General features: G+C 40.6%; 1 protein-coding gene across 15 annotated transcripts in view; it reads left to right on the forward strand.

Annotated features, from left to right (window-relative positions):
* Positions 1–60: 60 nt before the first annotated feature.
* The window catches only part of UBAP2L (ubiquitin associated protein 2 like), a 43370-nt gene continuing 21263 nt past the window's right edge, over positions 61–22167 (forward strand). For 7 of the 15 annotated variants that reach the window (XM_059932505.1, XM_059932509.1, XM_059932506.1 and 4 more), the window contains exons 1-11: positions 61–128; positions 4222–4351; positions 5876–5953; positions 6501–6611; positions 10211–10379; positions 10782–10877; positions 11300–11345; positions 11861–11973; positions 16031–16083; positions 18052–18137; positions 20713–20884. In XM_059932505.1, coding sequence (XP_059788488.1) covers positions 4262–4351; positions 5876–5953; positions 6501–6611; positions 10211–10379; positions 10782–10877; positions 11300–11345; positions 11861–11973; positions 16031–16083; positions 18052–18137; positions 20713–20884 — 1014 coding nt within the window. In that variant the 5' untranslated portion in view covers positions 61–128; positions 4222–4261. Of the gene's footprint in view, positions 129–4221; positions 4352–5875; positions 5954–6500; positions 6612–10210; positions 10380–10781; positions 10878–11299; positions 11346–11860; positions 11974–13784; positions 13845–16030; positions 16084–18051; positions 18138–20712; positions 20885–22167 lie in introns of all 15 variants that reach the window. The other 8 variants (XM_059932499.1, XM_059932502.1, XM_059932497.1 and 5 more) reach the window with 3 other exon arrangements.

A 22167-nucleotide genomic window follows, 5' to 3' on the forward strand; every position in this document is an offset into this window, starting at 1 on the left:
AGGCAAGTGGGAGGGGAAGGCGCGAGAGCGAGCGCAAGAGGGAAAAGGAGGGGGGGGGGGGAGGAGGGAACCTTATATCACGTGACAGGGGCGGCGCGGCCCGGGGTGTCAGTGTGGAGGAGACTGAGGTAAAGTTGGGAGCGCAGCGGCGTTGGCGGCGGTGTCGGTGGCGGCGGCAGCGCGGCGGGGCCGGGTATTGTCCGCGGCCCCTTTAAATCCACGATCCCCCTTTTACCCTCCCTTCTTTCTCCCCTACCCCCGCCGTATCCCCCTCCCTCGGTAGGCCCCCCCGCACCGTGTGTTCCCCACTGTACACCCCCCCTCCTAGTCTTGCGAGCCCTGCCCCCCCCCCACCCCCGAGTCGGCCGCTGGAGGTTTTGTTTATGGTTGGGTTCGCGGCCTAGTGGGCCGCGCCAGAGCCGGGGCCTCGATTTGGGAGCGTGGCCGGGGCGGGGCTTGGGGCAGCCGGAGCGGGGGGGCCATGCGGCTAGAGCCTGAGAGAGGGGAGAGCGAGAAAGAGCGCGAGCGAGCGAGGCCTGGGCCCCGCCTGAGGTAGGGCACTCTCTCTACCCTGGCCGGTGCCTGTGGAGAAGACGAGAGGGCCTCCTCCCTTTCCAATCCTCTGCGGGCCTCCTTTGATCCGGATCCGGCCTGGTTTGGGGGTGGCGGGGTTGGGGGGGGGGAGGGAGGGCGATGGGGTGGAGCTGCCCCAAACTCCCCCATGTGGCCCTCAGTTTGGAGTGCGGAGGATTAATTTGTTCCGGGTGGGAGGTAAGGAGGCGATTGGCCCCGGGAGCTCCCGATGTGGCGCTGAGCGGGGTGAGCCTCCCATCCTCCACGCGTGGGCTTGCGTCCCCTTTCCGTTTCCAGCCTCTTTGTCAGCTCCTCTTATTACCTTTCCTTCTTGCTCACCGCTCCAGCTCTTGGAATATATTTTTTTGCTGCTGTCTTTAGTCTCCTGTCTTCCATACTGTAGTTCTGGGTACCCCAAACAATTAATGATGTTATTTGGGAAGCTGGGCCTGAAAGCCCCCATAGGGTATATTACGCCTAAGGGACGTCATTAGAGCAGTGGGGTATGTGTTCACTCTTCTTATAATGGGACAGGAATTCCAAATTTCTTCGACCCTTCACCTTGTGGACAGTCCTTAAATTGCTTTGCAAACTGATGTCACAAACAGGAGGCCGCTCCTTTTCCACCGTTCTTGAAATGTAGCCATCTCTGGTGTAGGATGTTATGGAAAGAAAAACACCACAGTAACAGGCATTTTTTTTGTTATTGTTACCCTTTTTGCCTTTGATTGTCCCTGATTATTAGATGGATAAATCCTTTTTGTCTTCTCCCCAACCACTTCCACCACCCATATTCTGCTTTGAGAATGAATGTCTGATGTGACTTGCTGGAATGTGATGAGGGTCAGTGACAACCTGAAATACAGGAGAAGTAAAACGTTTGGCTGAGTATGGGTTGTTAAAACTGCTTTGAGATCCTACAACCATTGTCCTTAAAGATTAGACTATCCCAGTGATTATTTCCGTTGTGAATGGGAAGTCGGGAAGTGTTGCTGGCATGTAAACTAATGATGAAAGGCCTTAAAATGTACTGTTTGGATTTTGATTTTTAAAGCCCATTGTTGCCAAATGTGTCCTAACTGGGAAGTACTCTTTTTTAAGTTAGATTCAAGTTGATGGGGAAGGGGATGCAGGGATCATTTCCACAGAGCATCTAGGGGAATTAGTTGCTCTGTTAGAAATAGCAAGCCTTACCCACCCCCGTCCAGCTTCAGAGTTTCTGAATTGTTTCTCACATTAGATTGTAAGCTCCCTGAGGGCAGCAACCAAGTCATATTGCTTTTGTATTTTCTAAAGTATTGGACACATAGTAGATACTCAATAAATACTTGTTATTTATTTTTTTCTGTAAAATTTCTCTGGCTATTTTTTTAAGTAGCTGGTTTTCAGAAAACAGTCAAGGGCACTCTTGTGTTGAAACCTGTATTTGTTCCTGCACTATTCCCTTGGTCTCCAATACTTGTCACCTACTTCCCTTAAATATTTTTATGTTTTAAGAAAGAGTACTTAACAAGATTCCTCATCACCACTGTGATAACTCTGGGTATGTGTCTCTGCTTGCTACTAAAAGGCTACTAATTCTGTGCCCTCCAGTGATCCATCCCAGATCACTTATTTTTGATCTTTTGGTCAGTGTTGTTACTATCTAGGTGGTAGAATTTTCTTAGTCACACGTTTCAAAGCATTTGTAAGAGAGAAATGGAAGTTAATAGTAAGAGTCATTAGGAGGATTTTTTTTCCCCTTTCCTGAGTAATTGGCTTTCAAAATGACTTTTTAATGTATTTACATTGATTAGTACTGTACATGCAGTTGTCCATACAGGTAGTCATGAAATTCATATCCACAGTGTAACTCATGCTCACAAGTTGAAATCACATGATGAGTAGAAAGCAATCAATATTTGTAAGTTACAGGAGAGGCTACTCCCATGCTAGAATATTCATCTTAGAGTCAATTATAATAAAGCCGAATAGTTTTCCTCTAGGTTTTTTCTTTCTTTTTTTTTTTTTCTCTTTGATTTGAATCCAGGCGTACTTGGTTGAATAATACTTGTTTATTGTAAATTAAGTGTTGGAACTTGACAATAATGGCAGCCTGGGAAAATGGACTACAGTGTATCAAATAATCCTGTACTACCTATACATATTTACAGGCCTTTTTGTGCACATTTGTGTAGGGAGAAGAGGTAATGGTTAAAAATTAGCCGTGAACTTTCCTTAAAAATATTTTGGTGACAGGGAATGTAAAACTCAATTCTTAATGACTGCATCAAACGACAAAGACCTATGTAACATATTGACCCAACTGGGTGAAGAATTTATCCACAGGGAAGTTGGCTTTGTGACCCAAGAAACAAGTGAAATTCCCTCTCCTAATATTAATCCTTGCATATTTCTTTAGAAGCCCAGCCTACCTGTCCTTCAAATCCAGCAATGTCTTCTGGGCAGCTTAAAATTACCCTATATGAAGTTTCATTAATGAAAAAAAATTAAATATAGAGCAGAAAAGTATAAACTTCTCCTCTTTGGCAGGGACTAAAACAATGCAATGTAACCTTATTTTGAGCACTCCATCATATGATGAATGTTTTCTTTGTTTACTAAATGCAACAGCTGAGATTGCATTATAAAACAAAGTATGAATGAAGGCAACTTAAATTCAGTAGAATCTTTGCTTGTTAGAAGTGTTATTAACAAAACTGATCTGGTTTTGGGAAGGCCCTGTGTGTTCCATGTCTCTTTAAAGACTCAACAAAGTCATCTTGCTGGCAATAATGTCTCAAGTTTAAAATGACTTCCCAGAAGCACTTTCTTCCAAATAAAACTCTGTGCTAGATGCTTTTGGTTTGGGACAAATTTGGGATTCTCTATATATTAAGGTGAGTGGTGGAGGGTAATTGTAATTCTGGTTTCTTGGAACTGCAGACTTAGGAAACCAACAGAAGCAGCCACAAAAGCAGCGTGTTAGAATTATTATCCAAGGAACTGAGATTCTGGGCAAAGTCACTGGGGCTGATACGTGCCTTGCTGAAAGGTGGGGGAGCCCCCACACCATACTGAGAGATAGAAACTTGAGGGAGGAAGAAAGAGGCTAGACTTGAGCTTGTCCTTTCCGAAATGATGGAGGACACATGCAACTTACGTTTAAAAGGTTGTAAGGCAGGTAAAGCTGTTTTCAAAGGTAGGTTGAGTACAGCATTTTAAATTGTTTTTATTTGGAGTATAGACTAATCTCCTTCCTGGAAGGCTTTTGTTTCCAGGCTTTGCTGATTATCTTTCCTTCTGTCAAAGGGACTTCGGGTATTTTCACCTACTGGAAGACTTGATTATTAACATTGTTTTGCTTACTTTACTTTAGCAAAACTTCACAAAGGCTGCTTATAGGGGACTGTAACCAAATCATGCTCATAACTTTAAAATAAACCATCACTTAACACATGTTTTATATATTTCTTGTTTTACAAAAATGGATTAATAGTTACAGTTCCCTAAGGAATTTATCATACTGGAAATCTGTCTCAAGAACAGGTGAATGTTGGTTTGTCTCTTTAAAGAAATGAAAGTGGTGAAGGTGCTGATGAAAGAGAGGTTGAAAACATTTTGCCCACATTTAACATCTAAACTTTTTTTTTTCCTTAAATCTTTCAGTATTCTACCTTGTAAATACTGTTATTTGTATATACTGTAAATGATGACGTCGGTGGGCACTAACCGAGCCCGGGGAAACTGGGAACCACCTCAAAACCAAAATCAGACACAGCACAAGCAGCGGCCCCAGGTAAAGAACCCAAGGGATATGGATCCATGGGGTAGCCTTACTGGTTGATACTGGTTTCCATCTAGTGCAGCATCATTCTGTGCTTTGGATTATTAGTTTGGGTTCTTTATTCTTATTTTCTAATCCCTGCCTCTTTTCACTTGGGGCCTGATAACTGTTAATGACATGCTGTGATGCAATGTGCTTAATTTACTGCACTATGAGGCTTGGAAAGAATGGGTCCTGTGCTTTGTATCTCTAAGATAGCACTTTCCTTCATTCATCTGGGTTGTTTTAGCAATACGTTTCTTATTTCCTAGACCTTGCACTTTGACATCCCTCTAGCCAATCTGTCTTTAAAAAAAAAATTTTTTTTTAATTTATTTATTTTATTTATTTATTTTTGGCTGCATTGCATCTTCCTTGCTGCACATGGGGCCTACTCTTTGCTGCGGTGCACGGGCTTCTCATTGCGGTGGCTTCTCTTGTTGCAGAGCATGGACTCTACGCACGTGGGCTCAGTAGTTGTGGCGCACAGGCTTAGCTGCTCCGCGGCATGTGGGATCTTCCTGGACCAGGGCTCGAACCCGTGTCCCCTGCATTAGCAGGCGGATTCTTAACCACTGAGCCACCAGGGAAGCCCTCAATCTTTGTCTTGCCACCTTCTTCCTTTCCTTTGCTCTTCTTTTCCCTAACTTGTCTTTTGTTTTCCTCTCTGGTCTCATTGAGGTCTAATCTGATTTTTCCTTTCCCATGAGGAGTTAGCATCTTTACTATGTTGCTTCAAGATTAACAAATGAGACACTCTAGAGTATTGCTCAGTTTTAAAGAGTAAATTAACCTCCTTGGCACCTGGGTGCTGAGGTTTATGAGTTCTCTCTTTTTTCTTTTTTTTTAAGTTGGATTTAGATATGATCTTTTTTTTTTTTTTTTTAATAACCAGTCTGGTATTTGTTGGCACCTAATATGAATGAATTAATTTGTATTTGGTTATGGTCAGTTAAATTGAATATGTAAGACTAGAACTTTCCTCTTACTCATTTTTCTTTCACTTCTTTTTCCAGGTGAATTTCTAGCAGAATTTTAGTACTTAATCTCAGTTGGGGCTAAATTTCTGACGTCTTATAAACATACACTGGATACTTGGAAGATATGCTGAGTGTATCCTCAGACTAAACCTTAATGATATTCTCATCCCTAAGGAATAAGAGGGTGGCATTGGTCATTGCAGAATCAGGAACAGGGTTTACACATGACTTTGCAAATAAATGAAATTGAATTAAGGCACAGATGTTTCAAAGTGGTGCTGTGACCCCAAAGTGAAAGTCTCTTTAGCTGTGAACATAGGTGAAAAAACTCCCTGCTTTTTTAGAGATTGTAGCTTGAAATAGTCACAGCTTCACTCTTTGTTGTCATGGTGGTAGCGTTTTATTAGTTGGGTATTTGTAACAAGGAGAAGGAAATTGGGGTGGGAGATGATGAATATTAACTATATAGGTCCCTCTTATTTCTCTAAACTGTTGTCTCTTGATCATGCTTTCTTAGGCCACTGCAGAACAAATTCGACTTGCACAGATGATTTCGGACCATAATGATGCTGACTTTGAGGAAAAGGTGAAACAAGTGAGTGTATCGCTCATTTGCCATAAGCTGTGGGAAAAGACATCAAGATCAAAGCACAGTTAAATAGAATTGATGCCTACCAGGATATTTTCCACTATAGTATTAAAAGAATTATGAGTGCTTTTATTGTCTGATTGTACCCCTTTGGACAGATACCTTGTTCAAAGAGGTTTTACCTTAATTTTAACCTCTTGTTTATTGAATGATTTTTTTGGTACCATTGTACAGCAGCTTTGAATAGTTGTGGCATCTAGGAAATGTGGAAAGTCATGGTATCCTGTATGCTTCTGGATCCTGTATGCTTCTGCATTTGACTCTCTGTTAGATGCTGTATCGTTTAACTGCTTTATAAATACTTTTGCCCCATCCCTAATCACAGGTTGTTAATATTTTGCTTTTGGAACTAGAGTACCAAAATTCTGCATGTTTTACTTTTTTAAGCCTGGTTCTTTCAAACTCAGCTGTGTCTTCTCCCTATTTTTCACCTAGTTTTCTTTTGTGGGGAGTACAAGCTTGTTCATGATGGTTGCTGATCTTTCTCTTTCAGTTGATTGATATCACAGGCAAGAACCAGGATGAATGTGTCATTGCTCTGCATGACTGCAATGGAGATGTCAACAGAGCCATCAATGTACTGCTGGAAGGAAACCCAGATACGGTAGAGTGCTAATAAAGTGTTCTAGAAAGTGGGTCCCTCGTTGAGAGGCTAGTAAATTCCAGAAATAACAAGTGGGGTAACTCACCTTAAAGCAGAGTATCTTATTCTCCAAATAAAGCAAGGAACTGTCTTGGAGCTTATTTGCTGCAGGTTGCAGGTACTTAAAATTTATGTACAATAAATAGGAGAAAACAGATAAAATCAGTTTCTTCTAGTTGGCCTGGAAATAAATTATTCATTCTAGGCTAGTGACTGTTTTCAAGATTTGGTTAGTCTGAGTTAGAGGTGCTATTTAATAGCCTTAGTTACTAATCATGGAAGATTTCTTCTCACATGTTTTATTGCTATTGAACAAAGCCACAGACTACTGGATTCTGATTTCAGAACACTCCCACCAATATCAGCTTTACATTTCACAATACCTTTTCATCATGTGAACTTACTTCTGTTGAATTAGCAGAGAAACAAACTTTAGAGCCTGTTGACCATCCCTGGAGATGATAGGGGATATTGGAGGAACTCTTGCCCTAGAATTTAGAGTTGCTTTCACCTCCTCCTTTCCTTTCCGTTTAATGAGAATCCTGTGTTTTGTTATTGTCTTATTACTGTTTCAAATTTTGTTAAGCCTCTTAAGAACAGGGATTCTGCCTTACTAATTAATCTTTGGGATGTTCCTGCAGTGTTTAGTAGAGAACTTTATTATTATTTTTTTAATAAGGAGTGTATCATTTGAAGTCATTTTTATTTACTTGGTCTTACTCAGGGGATCTTTGGTTGAGATTGATAACCAGATTTCATCCTTAGAGAGATTAACTTACTGATGTTACAGTGTCACTTTAGCTGAATGTTGGAGGTTTGTCAGTTTCCTTGAAGCAATGGGAAATAATAGTGAAAAACTATTTTTAATCATTGAATTTAAATTTGTAGCTTTTTTTCTTCAAAAGTGTGGTCCTAAATTAGATTTTATATTATGGGCCTTGTTTGAAAGTTACTGCCTGGATAAACAGAAAGCGGTTCTGGTTCATCTTGAGTTTACTCCAGAGTAATTGCCTCTGTATTTTGGAGGGAGTGGGGTAGAGGTGGAGGTGAATCTACTTACACTTTTAAAAAGTGTGAATTTCTGGGGGACTTCCCTGGCGGTCCAGTGGTTAAGACTCTGAGCTCCCAGTGCAGCGGGCATGGGTTCGATCCCTGGTTGAGTAACTAAGGTCCTGCATGCTGCATGGCACGGCTTAAAAAAAAAAAAAAAAGTGAATTATTTTTATTTTTATTTTTTTTTGCACGACTCATATTTTGTTTCACCTTCTAGCATCTCCTGCCTAGTGCTACAAGTCTGACCTTTCACAGTATCAAAAAAGAAAAAAGGTAGAGAATGTAGGTTTATGCCACAAATAAACCAGCTACTAGTGAAACCGGTGGGAGTCAATGTTGGATGTATTTGGTTGGATGAGATCGTATTAGAAAACTGGCAGTGCCTCGGGAAGATTATAGTAATTCTTTTTACTTACAGAACCCATCTGGTGCCAGCAGCTGATGTATAACCATAGAGAAGAAAAAGGTGACAGGTTTCTGAAACCTATCAGGCTTTGAGACAGAGTAGCAAAAACTCAAAGACCTGTGTCCAGTCTGGTTTCCAGTGTTCCTGATGTAGATTTAGCTACAAGGTTACTATAATTTATGAATTGAAGCTACTGTGAGCAAAAATTGACCTACCAGCTCTAATGTGGAATCAGGGTGGGTGGAAAGAGTAGGCAACAAGGAACTGCCGAGTCCTAGGCAGATACTTAATTTTTAGTAAACTATTTCTTGTGGACTTTACAGAGTATGTAGGTATGCTTTTAGTATAGTTTTAAATTTACTGTTTTTGAACTTAAAAATGTTTAAATTGTGGTAAAATATACTTAACAAAATTGACCAGTTTATCCATTTTAAGTATACAGTTCATTGGCATTAAGGACATTCACAGTGTTGGACAACCACTACCACTATCCATTTCCAGAACTTATTCATTTCCTAATTAGAAACTGTATCCATTAAACAGTTAACTCTCCATTTCCCCACTCCCAGGTTGAGGTAACACGTATTTTCACTACCTCGTGTAAGGTTTTGCCTGTTCTTGGTGCCTCATATAAGTGGAATCAAATAATATTTGTCTTTTTGTGTCTTCGTTTAGCAAAATGTTTTCAAGGTTTATCTATATTGTGGCTTGTGTCAGAATTTCACTTCTTTTTAAGGCTGAATAATATTCCGTTGTATGTTTGTAGCACATTTTGTTTATCCACTCATCCACTGGTGGACGCTTGGGATTATTTGGAAATAAGTTGTTGTAGACATCATAGTACTTTATTTCCTAAATTCTTTGGCATGTTTCCCTTAAAGGATACTCTTTTATATGAGCACAATATTATTATCAACCCTGACAAAATTAATAGTAATTTCATATTACTATTCCATATTTTCAAAGTCATTGGATATTAGATACCTGTTGCTGAGCAACAGAACAGGGCCATTGTAGTTTGGGTTAGATGGTGTCTAGGATAGTAAAGATCTGATAGTCTTGGTGTTTGAACTGGAACTTTTATTTGTACATATTTTCTGCAAAAATTTGTAAGTCAATGTATTTGTGTGTTTAAAACTTCATAGGGAATTCGCTGGTGGTTAGGACCCTGCGCTTTCACTACTGAGAACCTGGGTTCAGTCCCTGGTAAGGGGACTAAGATCCCACAAGCCTCACGGAGAGGCCAAAACAAAAAACAACTTCAAATTTATAAAACTCATTTTCCTAAGGAATGAGTTTTTGCAAGACTGTTTAGCTCATTTTCCTTACTGTAAATATTCCCTCCTGCAATCTGGAATGAACTGCTTTGAGGAAGATTGAATCGTATTGTAGCAATTCAGGATGTATAGAGGAGAACACAGTGAATAAAACCAGGAATGGAAGGCTTCCTATAGTCAGCATGTCTCAAGGCCAAGGCTGTGCTTTCCTGACTGCTATTTGGTCTTCTTTTAAATAAAGGAAATTGGTGTTGTGTGAAGGGGGTGGGTTGGGCTGTAGGTAATAGTTGTTTTCCTCCTAAATTCTAGGTTGCTGAATTAGAGAATATACTCAAGAGTCAAATGCTATTCATTCATTATGAATTCAGAGTTAACTTTTACAAACTTTCAGTTTTCTTTTCTGCTTTATTTGACATGGATAAGGCTATAAAAAACTGGGAGTCACTGAATCCAAAGGGAATTAGTTTTTTCAGCCCAGGAAACACACTTGAAAGAAAGGACCAGTAAGTAACTAGGTCCTTTGACTACCACGCCGAGTGACTGAACTGGATAGAGATCTCAGTAACCCTTTTGGATGTGATCCCTGCAATCCATTTGCTTGTAAGCACCTCTTCTACAAAAAGGGCTTCAATTTTGCAGTGATAGGTGTAGAATTTGTTTTGAGGTTCTGTCTATACTCTCCACTTAAACAGAAATAAACTAATAGAAGCTATCTTAGATGTGGATGCTGAGAGGAGAATGGTTAACAGTTGTCCCAGCTTTTATCTCTGGTTTCCTGGTAGCAACCTATATTGATTAGACATGAATGCTCTGCTCTTCTTTAGCATTCCTGGGAGATGGTTGGGAAGAAGAAAGGAGTCTCAGGACAGAAGGACGGTGGCCAAACGGAATCCAACGAGGAAGGCAAAGAAAATCGAGACCGGGACAGAGACTATAGTCGGCGACGTGGTGGGCCACCAAGACGGGGGAGAGGTGCCAGCCGCGGACGAGAGTGTATGCATGGGGCTTTAACAAAAACGGTTGTGGGTTAGTAATGTCTAGACTTGAGGGATGTCAGGGCCCTGCGAGGCTGGATCTAGTAACCATTATATCCTTTTGATTTTTTCTTCAAATTATCTGTTCTGAGACCTTGGTATTTCTTGCATGTAGCCTTTTCTAGCAACAGCCACCAGTTTAGCATGAAGTTACCTTGTAGCCGTTTGTAAAATTGTTTGACTAGTAACCATTCCCTTAGTAATCATCATGTTCCATCCTTCCAGCTCATTTTCTCTTCTTTGTTTTTGTCTCCCCACCACCATGTATACATACCATTTATGTACATACTTTCTATTCACTTTGCTCTGGCCATCTGTGGTGTTTTGTTTTGTTTTGTTTTGTTTTGTTTTTAAATTTCAGTTCGAGGTCAGGAAAATGGATTAGATGGCACCAAGAGTGGAGGGCCTTCTGGAAGAGGCACAGAAAGAGGCAGAAGAGGTCGTGGCCGAGGCAGAGGTGATCAGTTTGTTGGTGGGATGGATATTGGGGGCAAGCTACTCTTATTAGTTTAGTAGGGGTCTGCTTTATTTAAAACCAGACAAATTCACATGGACTCTGGATACCTTAATTGTTGAGATGTCATGCAAATTCTAGAGATTACTGAGTGGGCAGTGGGAAGGAAGGTAGATGTCATTTCCTCTGCTCTTTATTGTTGCTATTATTGTATTTGCTTGAGGATCCAGCAGTTTGATCAGCAAAGGAACAACCTTGTCAATAATAATTGTCCTGCTGTGTTATATTAACTGATGTGCTACAGAGTGAGAGAAGGAATATCTGATGATGTCAACCACTTACTTTCCAAAGCTGCCTCAGTTGACAGGGTGATTTTATATCAACTTCTAAAATACTTCTTTCTCCCTCTTTTTCTCATTCTTTAGGTGGCTCTGGTAGGCGGGGAGGAAGGTTTTCTGCTCAAGGAATGGGGTAAGTTTCATTGATCCAGTGTTAAAGTCTTTAATTTTTATTTTTCCTTAAGCATTACCATAATGTCTTAGCATGGTTAATATCCTGGTATCGTGAGGATAATAGGCAGCTATAAGCAAAATGTGATCAGAAAGATTACTGGACTATTTCATCAGGTGTGTATAGGCATAGGGCTTATTTTTGGGAGATAAGCATTTACTACCTGGATTATTTTATCTCATAGCTTCATTTGAATACACATACCTGCTATTTTCCCAAAATCTTCATGTGGATTTTATTGGTGTCCTAACCCAAAAGGGATAGTGGATATAAATTAAGCTTATACCATGAAATTTTAGGTAAGCTGGTAAGTGAGGAAAAGTAGGCAGCTTATAGGCTTATAGAATGGGGCCATGGTTGATCTGTACTAGGAAAGAGACAGTCAAGATTTTGATTGCCCTCCTTTTGAGTTAATTTTCACTGGTGCTGCTTAGAGCTCAGAGGCTCTTTTAAGCTTTTTTTTTTCCTCCTCCCAGAACCTTTAACCCAGCTGATTATGCAGAGCCAGCCAATACTGATGATAACTATGGCAATAATAGCGGCAATACATGGAACAACACTGGCCACTTTGAACCAGATGATGGGACGAGTGAGTGACTTTTATTAGTTTCTTGTCTCTGGGAATCTAAGGAAATAATTTTTTTGAGGTTATACTAACAAAAAAGTGGAGTAGTTTTTGGCTGCTGAGTCAGAGAGAGAAAGGGGTGACAACTGAATTACAGTGTACTCTCTTCATTTACTATGTGCCCATGGGCACATTATACATGCTATTTCACTTGATCTTCATCACTATTTTATGAAATAGACATTATTTATCGTCACTTTCCAAATAACAAGACTTAGACTGCAAGAGTGGTTTTGAAATTTGCTAGTATTTGAACTCAGAATTTTTTGACTCTAAACGCTCATGCTCTTTCCATTATACCATTAGCTCCAATTGTATTTCCTAGTGTTTCTGTTTGGCTACTTAGCTTTGCCTTTTGAAAAGATATCCAGAATTAATTAATCAAGCCACTACTTGTAAAGATGAATAGGGCCCAGAATCAAAGCCCACTGTCAATTTATTTGTTTCTGCATACAGAGATAGGAGTATCTTTTTCCCTTAATTTTTGGGAAATCTCAGTATCTGGGCAAGAAGGAAATCTGGAGACATTCTGCCTCTCTTTGTTGGATAGTCTTCTGGGTGTGGTAGAGTATTATGGGATTCGCTTTTTTTATTAGCTGACTTTGATGCATATTTGGGTAGCGTATATATGTTTGAGGATATGTTAGGCTTGTGGGATACACCAAGATGTGTTTGGGAGTAAGAGATAACTTTTACTACTTTAAATAAGAGCAGCCTCTTGGTTCCAGAGTACTTTCTTATGAGATCAGCTACCTCTTTCTGGCTGAGCCAGCACATGGAAAGCCTGAGACTTTTTTCCTCTTACAAAGTAGGGGAAGGGTTAATAGTAGAGCATGAAATAGGCTCTTTGACTCCTTATCCATTTAAATTTGCGTTGCCCCCTTTCAAAGATCAGTTACCTTAATCCCGCGTCTTTAGGAAGGTCTTTGGCACAAATCATTTCTCATCTACTGACGACAATATGCTGTACCTCAGGTCCTGAATGTTACTTGCTTTTTGTTCATCAAGCTATCTTATAAACTCATTTTTAATACAGATTTCTCATTGGTGGAGGCTAAAGTTGAGTTATTGGCAAGCTAGATATCTTTTTGAAGTCCCTTAACCATTTGGCTGTGAAATATCCTCTTCTGTTTTAACTTATTATATTTTGGAGGCATTAGAACTGCTCTTCATTCATCTCTTGATGGCTTTGTAGAGCATTGGTAACAGTCTGAATAACAGATATGTTTCTGAGCTCTAGTTCGTTCTTGGATATTTGGCTTTTTATCATTGGCAGAAAAGATAATAGAAGTCGAGAGATTTGTTTTTAGTTGTGGATAGAAAATCAGGCATGGAGTCCCAGTCCTAGATTGAAAGCCTTAGCTATTTTCAACAAGGATCTGGTTGGGAAAAGAGAGAGGGAAGGAAGAGGTGTGTGTTTATTTATACCGAGTAGAGAACAGCAGATTTGGGAGGCTAGAATCAGAAATCTTTGATTTGTGGCTGAATGAAAAATTATGTGAATTGCTGCTGTCATCTTGTTAGTGTGAAAGTGTTGAGTATAGTTTCATGCATTCCCTTCAAGTTTCATGATTTGAACTTACCTTCACGCATGATCTCTTTTTGTGTTTTCATGATAGCAAATTACAAATTCCCTTTTTAATTTAAAAAGAGACTCAAATCTACCCTTAAAATATCCACAGGTACAGTGGGAATTGTGTGTTGGGGGCAAACATTCTCATTCACAAGCAAAATTTCACTGGTTGTTTTTTCTTTTCTTTTCTTTTTTGTTTCAGGACTTGATTTCATTGGGGTTGAGGGGTCAAATTATCCCCGAAAATTTGAGACTGCTCCTGGTATGATACATCCAGGCGCCTAACTGCCCCGGATATTTAATAGATTTTTATGAACTGAAATATCTGTGGATATGTCATTTTTCTGTCTTCCTGCTTTTTATTTTTCTGCTTTTTTCTCTCATATTCTGTGCCTGTTTTTCCTCCTTAAAAAAATTAGTTTATTTAATGAATATTTAACATTTACATTGTCTGTGCTTTTTGCTGATGGAATGGAAGCCCTAATCTTTTGTTCAGAGCATTTGCACTGTTTCTGCGCCTTAACGCTTCCTCAGTGTAGTCCTTCTCCTTAGCCAAGACCATATGTCCTATATAGGAAGGTGTCAAGTAGCTGTCTACAGTCTTCCTTTCCATTCCAGATGCAGTCGCCAGAGTGCAGGGGAAAAAAAATTCTTGCATTGAGAGATAGCCTCTCAGTAGTAAATAACTTCTTAGATCACTTCCAATTCTAGGATTGTGTGTATGTGTTAACCCAGATTTTGGATTCCAGTTAGCCAGGGTGGGATGGTTGTCAATGGGGAGGAAAAATGCCATCACTAGAGAAGGAGAGAATGTGGTTTGTAACTTATCTAAACTGAGATTGGACTTTAGTTTGATTTGGAGAACATTGTCATTATTAAGTGGTTTGGAATTTCCCTGGCACAGTTTTAACATTTTCCTGGGAAGGGCATTGCACTGAACATATTTTTCTCTAGGAAATAGGATTTTTCATTATTAAATGTTCAGGAGAATTTCAGACGGTTTTGTAGGTGTTAGAATATTTCTCTTCAGTGACAGTGAAATCTGAATGCCACGCCTTCATTCTTTCATTCTTGTAAGAAGTTTTCTTCATTTGTAGAGAATGTTTTAAGAATTATTAAATATATACTGTTATTCTGAAGAAGAAAATAAGGTGTTTTCTGGTCCTTGCTACACAGAGGTTCCTATTTCTTAGTGTGGTTCTTTGGTTGAAGGGAAGAATTTTAGGTCTCATAGAAACTCACCTATGTTCCTTAAAAAATGACAGGTTCCTTTTCTGAGGGTATGCGTATACGTGAAGCAAAACAAGGGGAATGTGGAAGGTGGTTTGATTATTTACAGACTGTGCCATGACCTCAGCAGGTCAGATTTTGTGTTTTGTATAGTTAGGACCAGTACGGTAACTATTACACATATTTGATTTTTCAATCTCATCTTGTGTCTTCTGAAAAGAACAGATCCATTGGGGTTTCTTATAGTTAAATCAATACGATCTATAAACTTGACTTCTGCTGAGTATGCATTTTTAAATTTAATTTTTATTTTTGGCTGCGTTGGGTCTTCATTGCTGCGCGTGGGCTTTTCTGTGGTTGCAGAGAGCGGGGCCACTCTTCGTTGCGGCGCACAGGCTTCTCATTGCGTTGGCTTCTCTTGTGGAGCATGGGCTTTAGGCACACGGGCTTCAGTAGTTGTGGCACACAGGCTCAGTAGTTGTGGCACACGGGCTCTAGGGCACAGGTTCAGTAGTTGTGGCGCACAGGTGTAGTTGCTCCATGGCATGTGGGATCTTCCCGGATCAGGGATTGAACCCGCATCCCCTGCATTGGCAGGCAGATTCTTAACCACTGTGCCACCAGGGAAGCCCTGAGTATGCATTTTTAAATTCAGTTCCCATAGCAGGTAGGTGTCAGTGCTCTCAGTTTGGATTTCAAGCCTTTCCTTCTTCACTGCCCTTTGACTATAATGTGGCAGCCATTTGTGTTCCTCTGCCCCTGCTGCCATCTTTCTTCAGACTGCCTGTAGTATTGTCTTACACCAAATAAGTATAGCTTGCATGTTTCAGTTTAAATTGTCTGCTGCCATTTCACTGAATGGACTACTAAGTCAGAGGACTGAAGGCCCTTAAGAGATTGCTTGGAGCATTGGGTCCATTGGTGTCTTGCTCTCTCTTGCATTTTCTCTCTCTTTCTTACTGTCTCACTCTCTTTCCTATTACAGCTGTGTAACAAGAACTGAAAATAGCTGTGAAATCATAATCTTATTAAAACCCTGGTTGTTCTGAGGTATCCCTTTCTAAAAAGTCCTTTCCTCCCTCTGAAGCCCAAGAATCCCTTCTGATTACTAAATTCTGGTTACACTTCTGGCTGCCAAAAGTTTAATACATCCGTATTTTCTGCCTATGCTTGGTACTGGCACTTAAAATTACTTCATTGTTTTTCCTTTATTCCCAGGTGCATGGAGGACTGCAACAGAGGAGTGGGGAACTGAAGATTGGAATGAAGATGTAGGTATTCCCAGGTCATTCCTCATTAGTACCTTCTATCCCTAAGTGGTGTTTAGGGATAGAAAATGGGTATGTTTCTACCCCTCAAAATTCACCCGTAAGATTCTGACCCAAAACTTTTACATCCAAAATAGTGTTCTGAGCCAGAACATTTCACATATGTTATATGAAGGAGACTGGGCATGAACAGGACTCTGTGGAACCAGACTATGGAAAGGGCAAGTGCACTTGTGTAAGTCCAATATCTGATTGTCGGATTTATCCCAGGAAGAGATGGTGGTTGGGTAGGGCACTAGCAATGGAGTTAGGCAGGTAGTGCATTGAGTAACAGCTTCTGGTGGCACATGACTCTCCTTGGAGCAAATCAGTTATTTGGTTCACATTCAGGCATTGGTGTATGGTGCTGTAATTGGCTTAGAGATGGGTACAGATGAGAGTTACAGTACCAAGTTCTTAAGTTTACAGTCTGGTTGACTCTGGGACCCCTTTTGTTCTTGTACTAAGAGTCCAACGTGGTGATTGTAATTGAGATGAACATGTAGGTTTGGCTATCTTCCAGATTGACTAAACTAGGAAACCTCATAGATGGATGGCACATAAACAAGCTATATGAATTCACTGGAGTAGTACCTGAGTAAAAGAATTTTGCTGATCCCTGGTCACAGTCAAGCTTTTGCTGTGAATTACAGTTTCCCGTGATCATGGATGAACTTTCTTGTACTTGTATTGATTCAGTCAAGACAGAATATGATAAGAGGAAATGATGTGTCAAACTGTTTTGGTTTTCAGGCCTGAGTTTTAAAATTCTGGATGTATCAGCATCAGAGGGTGATTCTTTTCTATTGTAGCAGAGCTAGACTGCTTTGTGAATACTTTCTAAGATTTGGCTTGTCTGCTTAACCACCTTCCAGAGAATGATATATTTGGGGGAGTGGATTCCCTGTTTTTAGAGGGGAGATTTTAATCAAAAAGTTTTTTAAAAAAATCAACTTTTGGGGAATTCCCTGGCAGTCCAGTGGTTAAGGACTCCACGCTTTCACTGCTGAGGGCCGGGGTTCAATTCCTGGTTGGGGCACTAAGATCCCAGAAGGCCGGGCAGCATGCCCCCCCCTCAAAAAAAATCAACTTTTGAATAGTAGGAAGATTTATTCCCTACAATTGCTTACCTAATTTTAGTGTTTTATAGTGGAGAGACTAGGTGTAACAAAGTCAGTTTTAAGGCAAAAAATGCCTTAAAAGAAAAAAATATATATATATGTATATTTGGTTGCACCAGGTCTTAGTTGTGGCAGGCGGGCTCCTTAGTCACGGTTCCAGGTTTCCTTTAGTTGGGGCTCGCCGGCTCCTTAGTTGGAGCACGTGGGCTCCTTAGTTGTGGCATGCGTGAGGGATCTAGTTCCCTGACCAGTGATCGAACCCAGGCCCCCTGCATTGGGAGCACGGAGTCTTATCCACTGCGCCACCAGGGAAGTCCCCAAAAAATACATGTTAAAATTACTCCTCCATATATCAACTCATCAGCACTTGGGCCCTTACTGCTCAAAAGCCAAGAATTAACTTATTTCTGTCTTCATCTTGGCTGTGATCTTCCTTTCTTTGAGAGGAGTAGTGGAAGATAAAGTATGGTTTGGATTGAGGTAGGTGTTGGGAGCTGTAGCGGGAAAATATAAAGGGGCTTTCTCTGTTTTTCTGTCTAGCATATTCACCTTCCTGTCAGTTCAGTGCACATATTATGTGACTTCACTAGATTTTATTGGGTTTCTTGATTCTACCCTCTCTTTTGATAAAACCATTGTGCATAGATAGAAGGGGCTTGAAGGTCAGTCCATTCAGGATTCCTTAGAGTAGATAGTTCTCTCTTCTAAGGGTTTCCCCCTTTTTCTTGATGTTGAATTCCCCTTACCTATGCCAAGGTTTCTGACTGAAACCTACCTAACACTAGGAGTGACTAATTCCTCTGTTTTCCAGCTTTCTGAGACCAAGATCTTCACTGCCTCTAATGTGTCATCAGTGCCTCTGCCTGCGGAGAATGTGACAATCACTGCTGGTCAGAGGCAAGTGTGTGGTATAATTCAGTATCTTTTCCCAAGGGTATCTGCTAAGTTAGTTGTAAGGAAGAGTGGCACTGGGCCTCTTCAGACTCCCATGGTGTCGGTAATGATGATAACCAAATCACATTAGGGTCCTATTAAGTTGATTGGTAGATTTGTAAGAGTTGATATTAGTAATCTACTGAATGGAAATCCATATATTACAATTTTAAAGCTAACTCTCCCCCAAATAGCCCTTTAATACATAGGTCAGCCTTGTCAGCATCACAGGTATTGATTAAAGCTTAGAACTTAGAACTTGTAGTAAGTCAGGTAAAGAGAAGCTGAAAGTGGAAAGTTTTCATATATTTCTGAATTTGCAGAACTGTTCAACAGTTTCATCTCTTGCTTAATAGTTATGATCTTTGCCTGCTTAGCCCACTGAGTATGGTGATAATTTTTTTCCCTAGGATCTGGCTTATGAAATTTTTAGAACTTGAACATAGGTATTGGGGTCAGTAGAGGGAGATGACACTTGTCAGGGAATATTTTTATCCCCTGAAAGACTCTTGGATTATTTCTAGACCTGGGTATGATAGCTGTTGATTCAGAATGTCCCAAAGAGAAGTGCGATAGGAATAGGATGTTCAGGATGTCATTACCAGAGGTAATGTGTTTTTTGTTTTCATACATCTTGTTGGAGTATAATTGCTTCACAATGCTGTTAGTTTTTGTTGTACAACAAAGTGAATCAGCCATATGCATACATATATCCCCATATCCCCTCCCTCTTGAGCCTTCCTATCCCACCCCTCCAGGTCATTGCAAAGCACCGAGCTGATCTCCCTGTGCTATGCTGCTGCTTCCCACTAGCTAGCTATTTTACATTTGGTAGTGTATATATGTTGATGCTACTCTCACTTCGCCCCAGCTTCTCCCTTCCCCTCCGCCGTGTCCTCAAGTCCATTCTCTATGTCTCCGTCTTTATTCCTGCCCTGCCACTAGGTTCATCAGTACCATTTTTTTTAGATTCCATAAATATGCGTTAGCATACGGTATTTATTTTTCTCTTTCTGACTTACTGCACTCTGTATGACAGACTCTAGCTCCATCCACCTCACTACAAATAATTTAATTTCGTTTCTTTTTATGGCTGAGTAATATTCCATTGTGTATATGTGCCACATCTTCTTTGTCCATTCATGTTGATGGACATTTAGGTTGCTTCCATATCCTGGCTATTGTAAATAGTGCTGCAGTGAACATTGTGGTACATGTCTCTTTTTGAATTATGGTTTTCTCAGGGTATATGCCCAGTAGTGGGATTGCTGGGTCATATGGTAGTTATATTTTTAGTATTTTAAGGAACCTCCATACTTTTTTTTTTTCCCCTATGATATCAAATATCTGTGATTTTTTTTTCCACACCAATTCTGCAATTCTCTGACACCAGCTGGGTGTTCTGACACTAACTCTCCAGAGTTAGCGCAGACCCAAGTTGACCGCTCAGTACCACAAGACTGCCTTTATTTACTTCAGAGGTCAGCTGCAAATGGGCCACCTGCACATTTCTGCCCAGCCGACTACAAATTTGGGAGTTCTCACAGCCCCCTTCTCAGGTTTAATAATTTGCTAGAATGACTCACGTAACTCAGGAAAGAGTTTTACTTGCTGTCCCTGGCTTATTATAACCAGTACTCAGGAAGAGCCAGGTGGAAGAGATGCATAGGGCATGGTGTGGGGGTTGGTGGAGCACAGAGATTCTAAGCCCTCTCTGCGTGTGCTGCCCTCCTGGCACATCGATGTGTTCACCATCCCAGAAGCTCACTGAACCTCATTGTTCAAGAGTTGTTAATCAGAGTTTCATTACATAGGCATGATTGATAAAGTCATTGGTGATTGAATTCAATCTCTAGCTCCTCTTCCTTCCCTAGAAGTGGGTGGAGTGTGATGGGGCTGAAAGTTCCAACTCTAATCACTTTCTTGGTGTTTCTGGTGACCAGCCACCTTCTTGAAACTCTGTGAGGAGTCCCACCCTGAGTAACTTTATTAGCATAAACTGGTTGAAAGAGACCAATTATGAAAAACAAAAGACACTCCTACTACTCAGGGAATTTGCAAAGCCCCTAGTATATATTTTCATTATACCACAAGTAACTTGAAATTTTTTAAAAATTTGGGGAAAAATTCCCCAAACCCTTCTTGTTCCAAAGCTGCTTGAGGATGCCAGCCAGCATTCTAGTATGTGGTTTTATATATTAGATATTGGTAATGACAGGTATTCAGTATTAAAATCATGGGTAAAAATTTGTAAATTTTGGCCCAATTATCGAGCTGCTGTATTAAAGTTAACGTTTGATATTTCACTAAGTTAATTTCACTAAAATTAAAATATTTAACATTATTAAGGTTGGCAGCCTCATTGGAGCATAGGTAGATACTGTTGTGGCTCTTACACATCTGTTATTTTGATGAATTAAGCATTTCAGGGCTTTGGGTTTCTGGGGAGTGACTTCATTTTGATCTAACCATAATCTGAGTTGGGTGTTGGGGAATGCTGGAATGTTCATTCTTCATCAAGATCCCATCTCTCCACCAGAATTGACCTTGCTGTTCTGTTGGGGAAGACACCATCTTCAATGGAGAATGATTCATCTAATCTGGATCCATCTCAGGCTCCTTCTCTTGCCCAGCCTCTGGTGTTCAGTAACTCGAAGCAGAGTGCCATATCACAGCCTGCTTCAGGGAACACGTTTTCTCATCACAGTATGGTAAGTAGGAAACATGGTGTATCCTAACCAAACTTTTCTGCAACCCCAGCACATACATACAGTAATTCCTTTCAGTGATACCCAGAGGTTTGGGGCAAGGTAAAGCGTCTTCTTTTGTCTTCCTAAGCTGACTTGGGTGTAGAGATGTTGAGTTGGGTAGTAGGGGATAGCTCTAGGAGAGGACTTAGCTTTGGACAGACTGAGTCATCTTATAAAAATGAGTTAGGAGACTTCCCTTGTGGTCCAGTGGGTTAGACTCCACGCTCCCAATGTACGGGGCCCGAGTTCGATCCCTGGTCAGAGAACTAGATCCCACATGCATGCCACAACTAAGAAGCCCACATGCCGCAACTAAGACCCAGCGTAGCCAAAATAAATAAATTAATTAATTGTATTTTTTAAATGTGTAGACTTTTTAAAAAAATGAGTTAATATCATTTACTGAATACTTATTGTGCGAACATTGTTCACTTACTCTTTTTTTTTAAATTCGGAAATATCTTTTTTAAAATTTTATTTATTTATTTATTTATTTTTGGCTGTGTTGGGTCTTCGTTTCTGTGCGAGGGCTTTCTCTAGTTGCGGCGAGCGGGGGCCACTCTTCATCGCGGTGCGCGGGCCTCTCACTGTCGCGGCCTCTCTTGTTGCGGAGCACAGGCTCCAGACGCGCAGGCTCAGTAGTTGTGGCTCACGGGCCTAGTTGCTCCGCAGCATGTGGGATCTTCCCAGACCAGGGCTCGAACCCGTGTCCCCTGCATTGGCAGGCAGACTCTTAACCACTGCGCCACCAGGGAAGCCCCCACTATTATTCTTGAAGAGTGAAAATCAATGACAACCAATTTTAATACTAATTAGTATTAGTAATACTAACTAAACTTTGATGGAAGGTTGTAGCAGTTCCCTGTTTTTGTTTGTTTGTTTTTTGTTTTTTGGCTGCGGCATGCGGGATCTCAGTACCCCGAACAAGGATTGAACCCATGCCCCCTGCATTGGGAGCACAGAGTCTTAACCCCTGGACCACCAGGGAAGTCCAGCAGTTCCCTGTTTCTTGAGAGAGCAGAATTGTCATATGTATTCATTTAAACCAGACATTTCTGAGCTAGGCTTCTAAAAACTTGGGGTCTTCCTGAATCTGCCCACTTACTAGCTATTTCTCCCTTTCTCTCTAAGTGGGGATAAGAGTGCTTGCTGTGCCTATCTTACAGGGCTTCAGGAAGATAAATAAGATAATGGGTAAAGTCTCCACAAATGTGGAAGTAATGGTATTGGTTATTAACAACCTA

The sequence above is a fragment of the Balaenoptera ricei genome, chromosome 1, assembly GCF_028023285.1.
Source record: "Balaenoptera ricei isolate mBalRic1 chromosome 1, mBalRic1.hap2, whole genome shotgun sequence".
NCBI classification, from domain to species: Eukaryota; Metazoa; Chordata; class Mammalia; order Artiodactyla; family Balaenopteridae; genus Balaenoptera; species Balaenoptera ricei.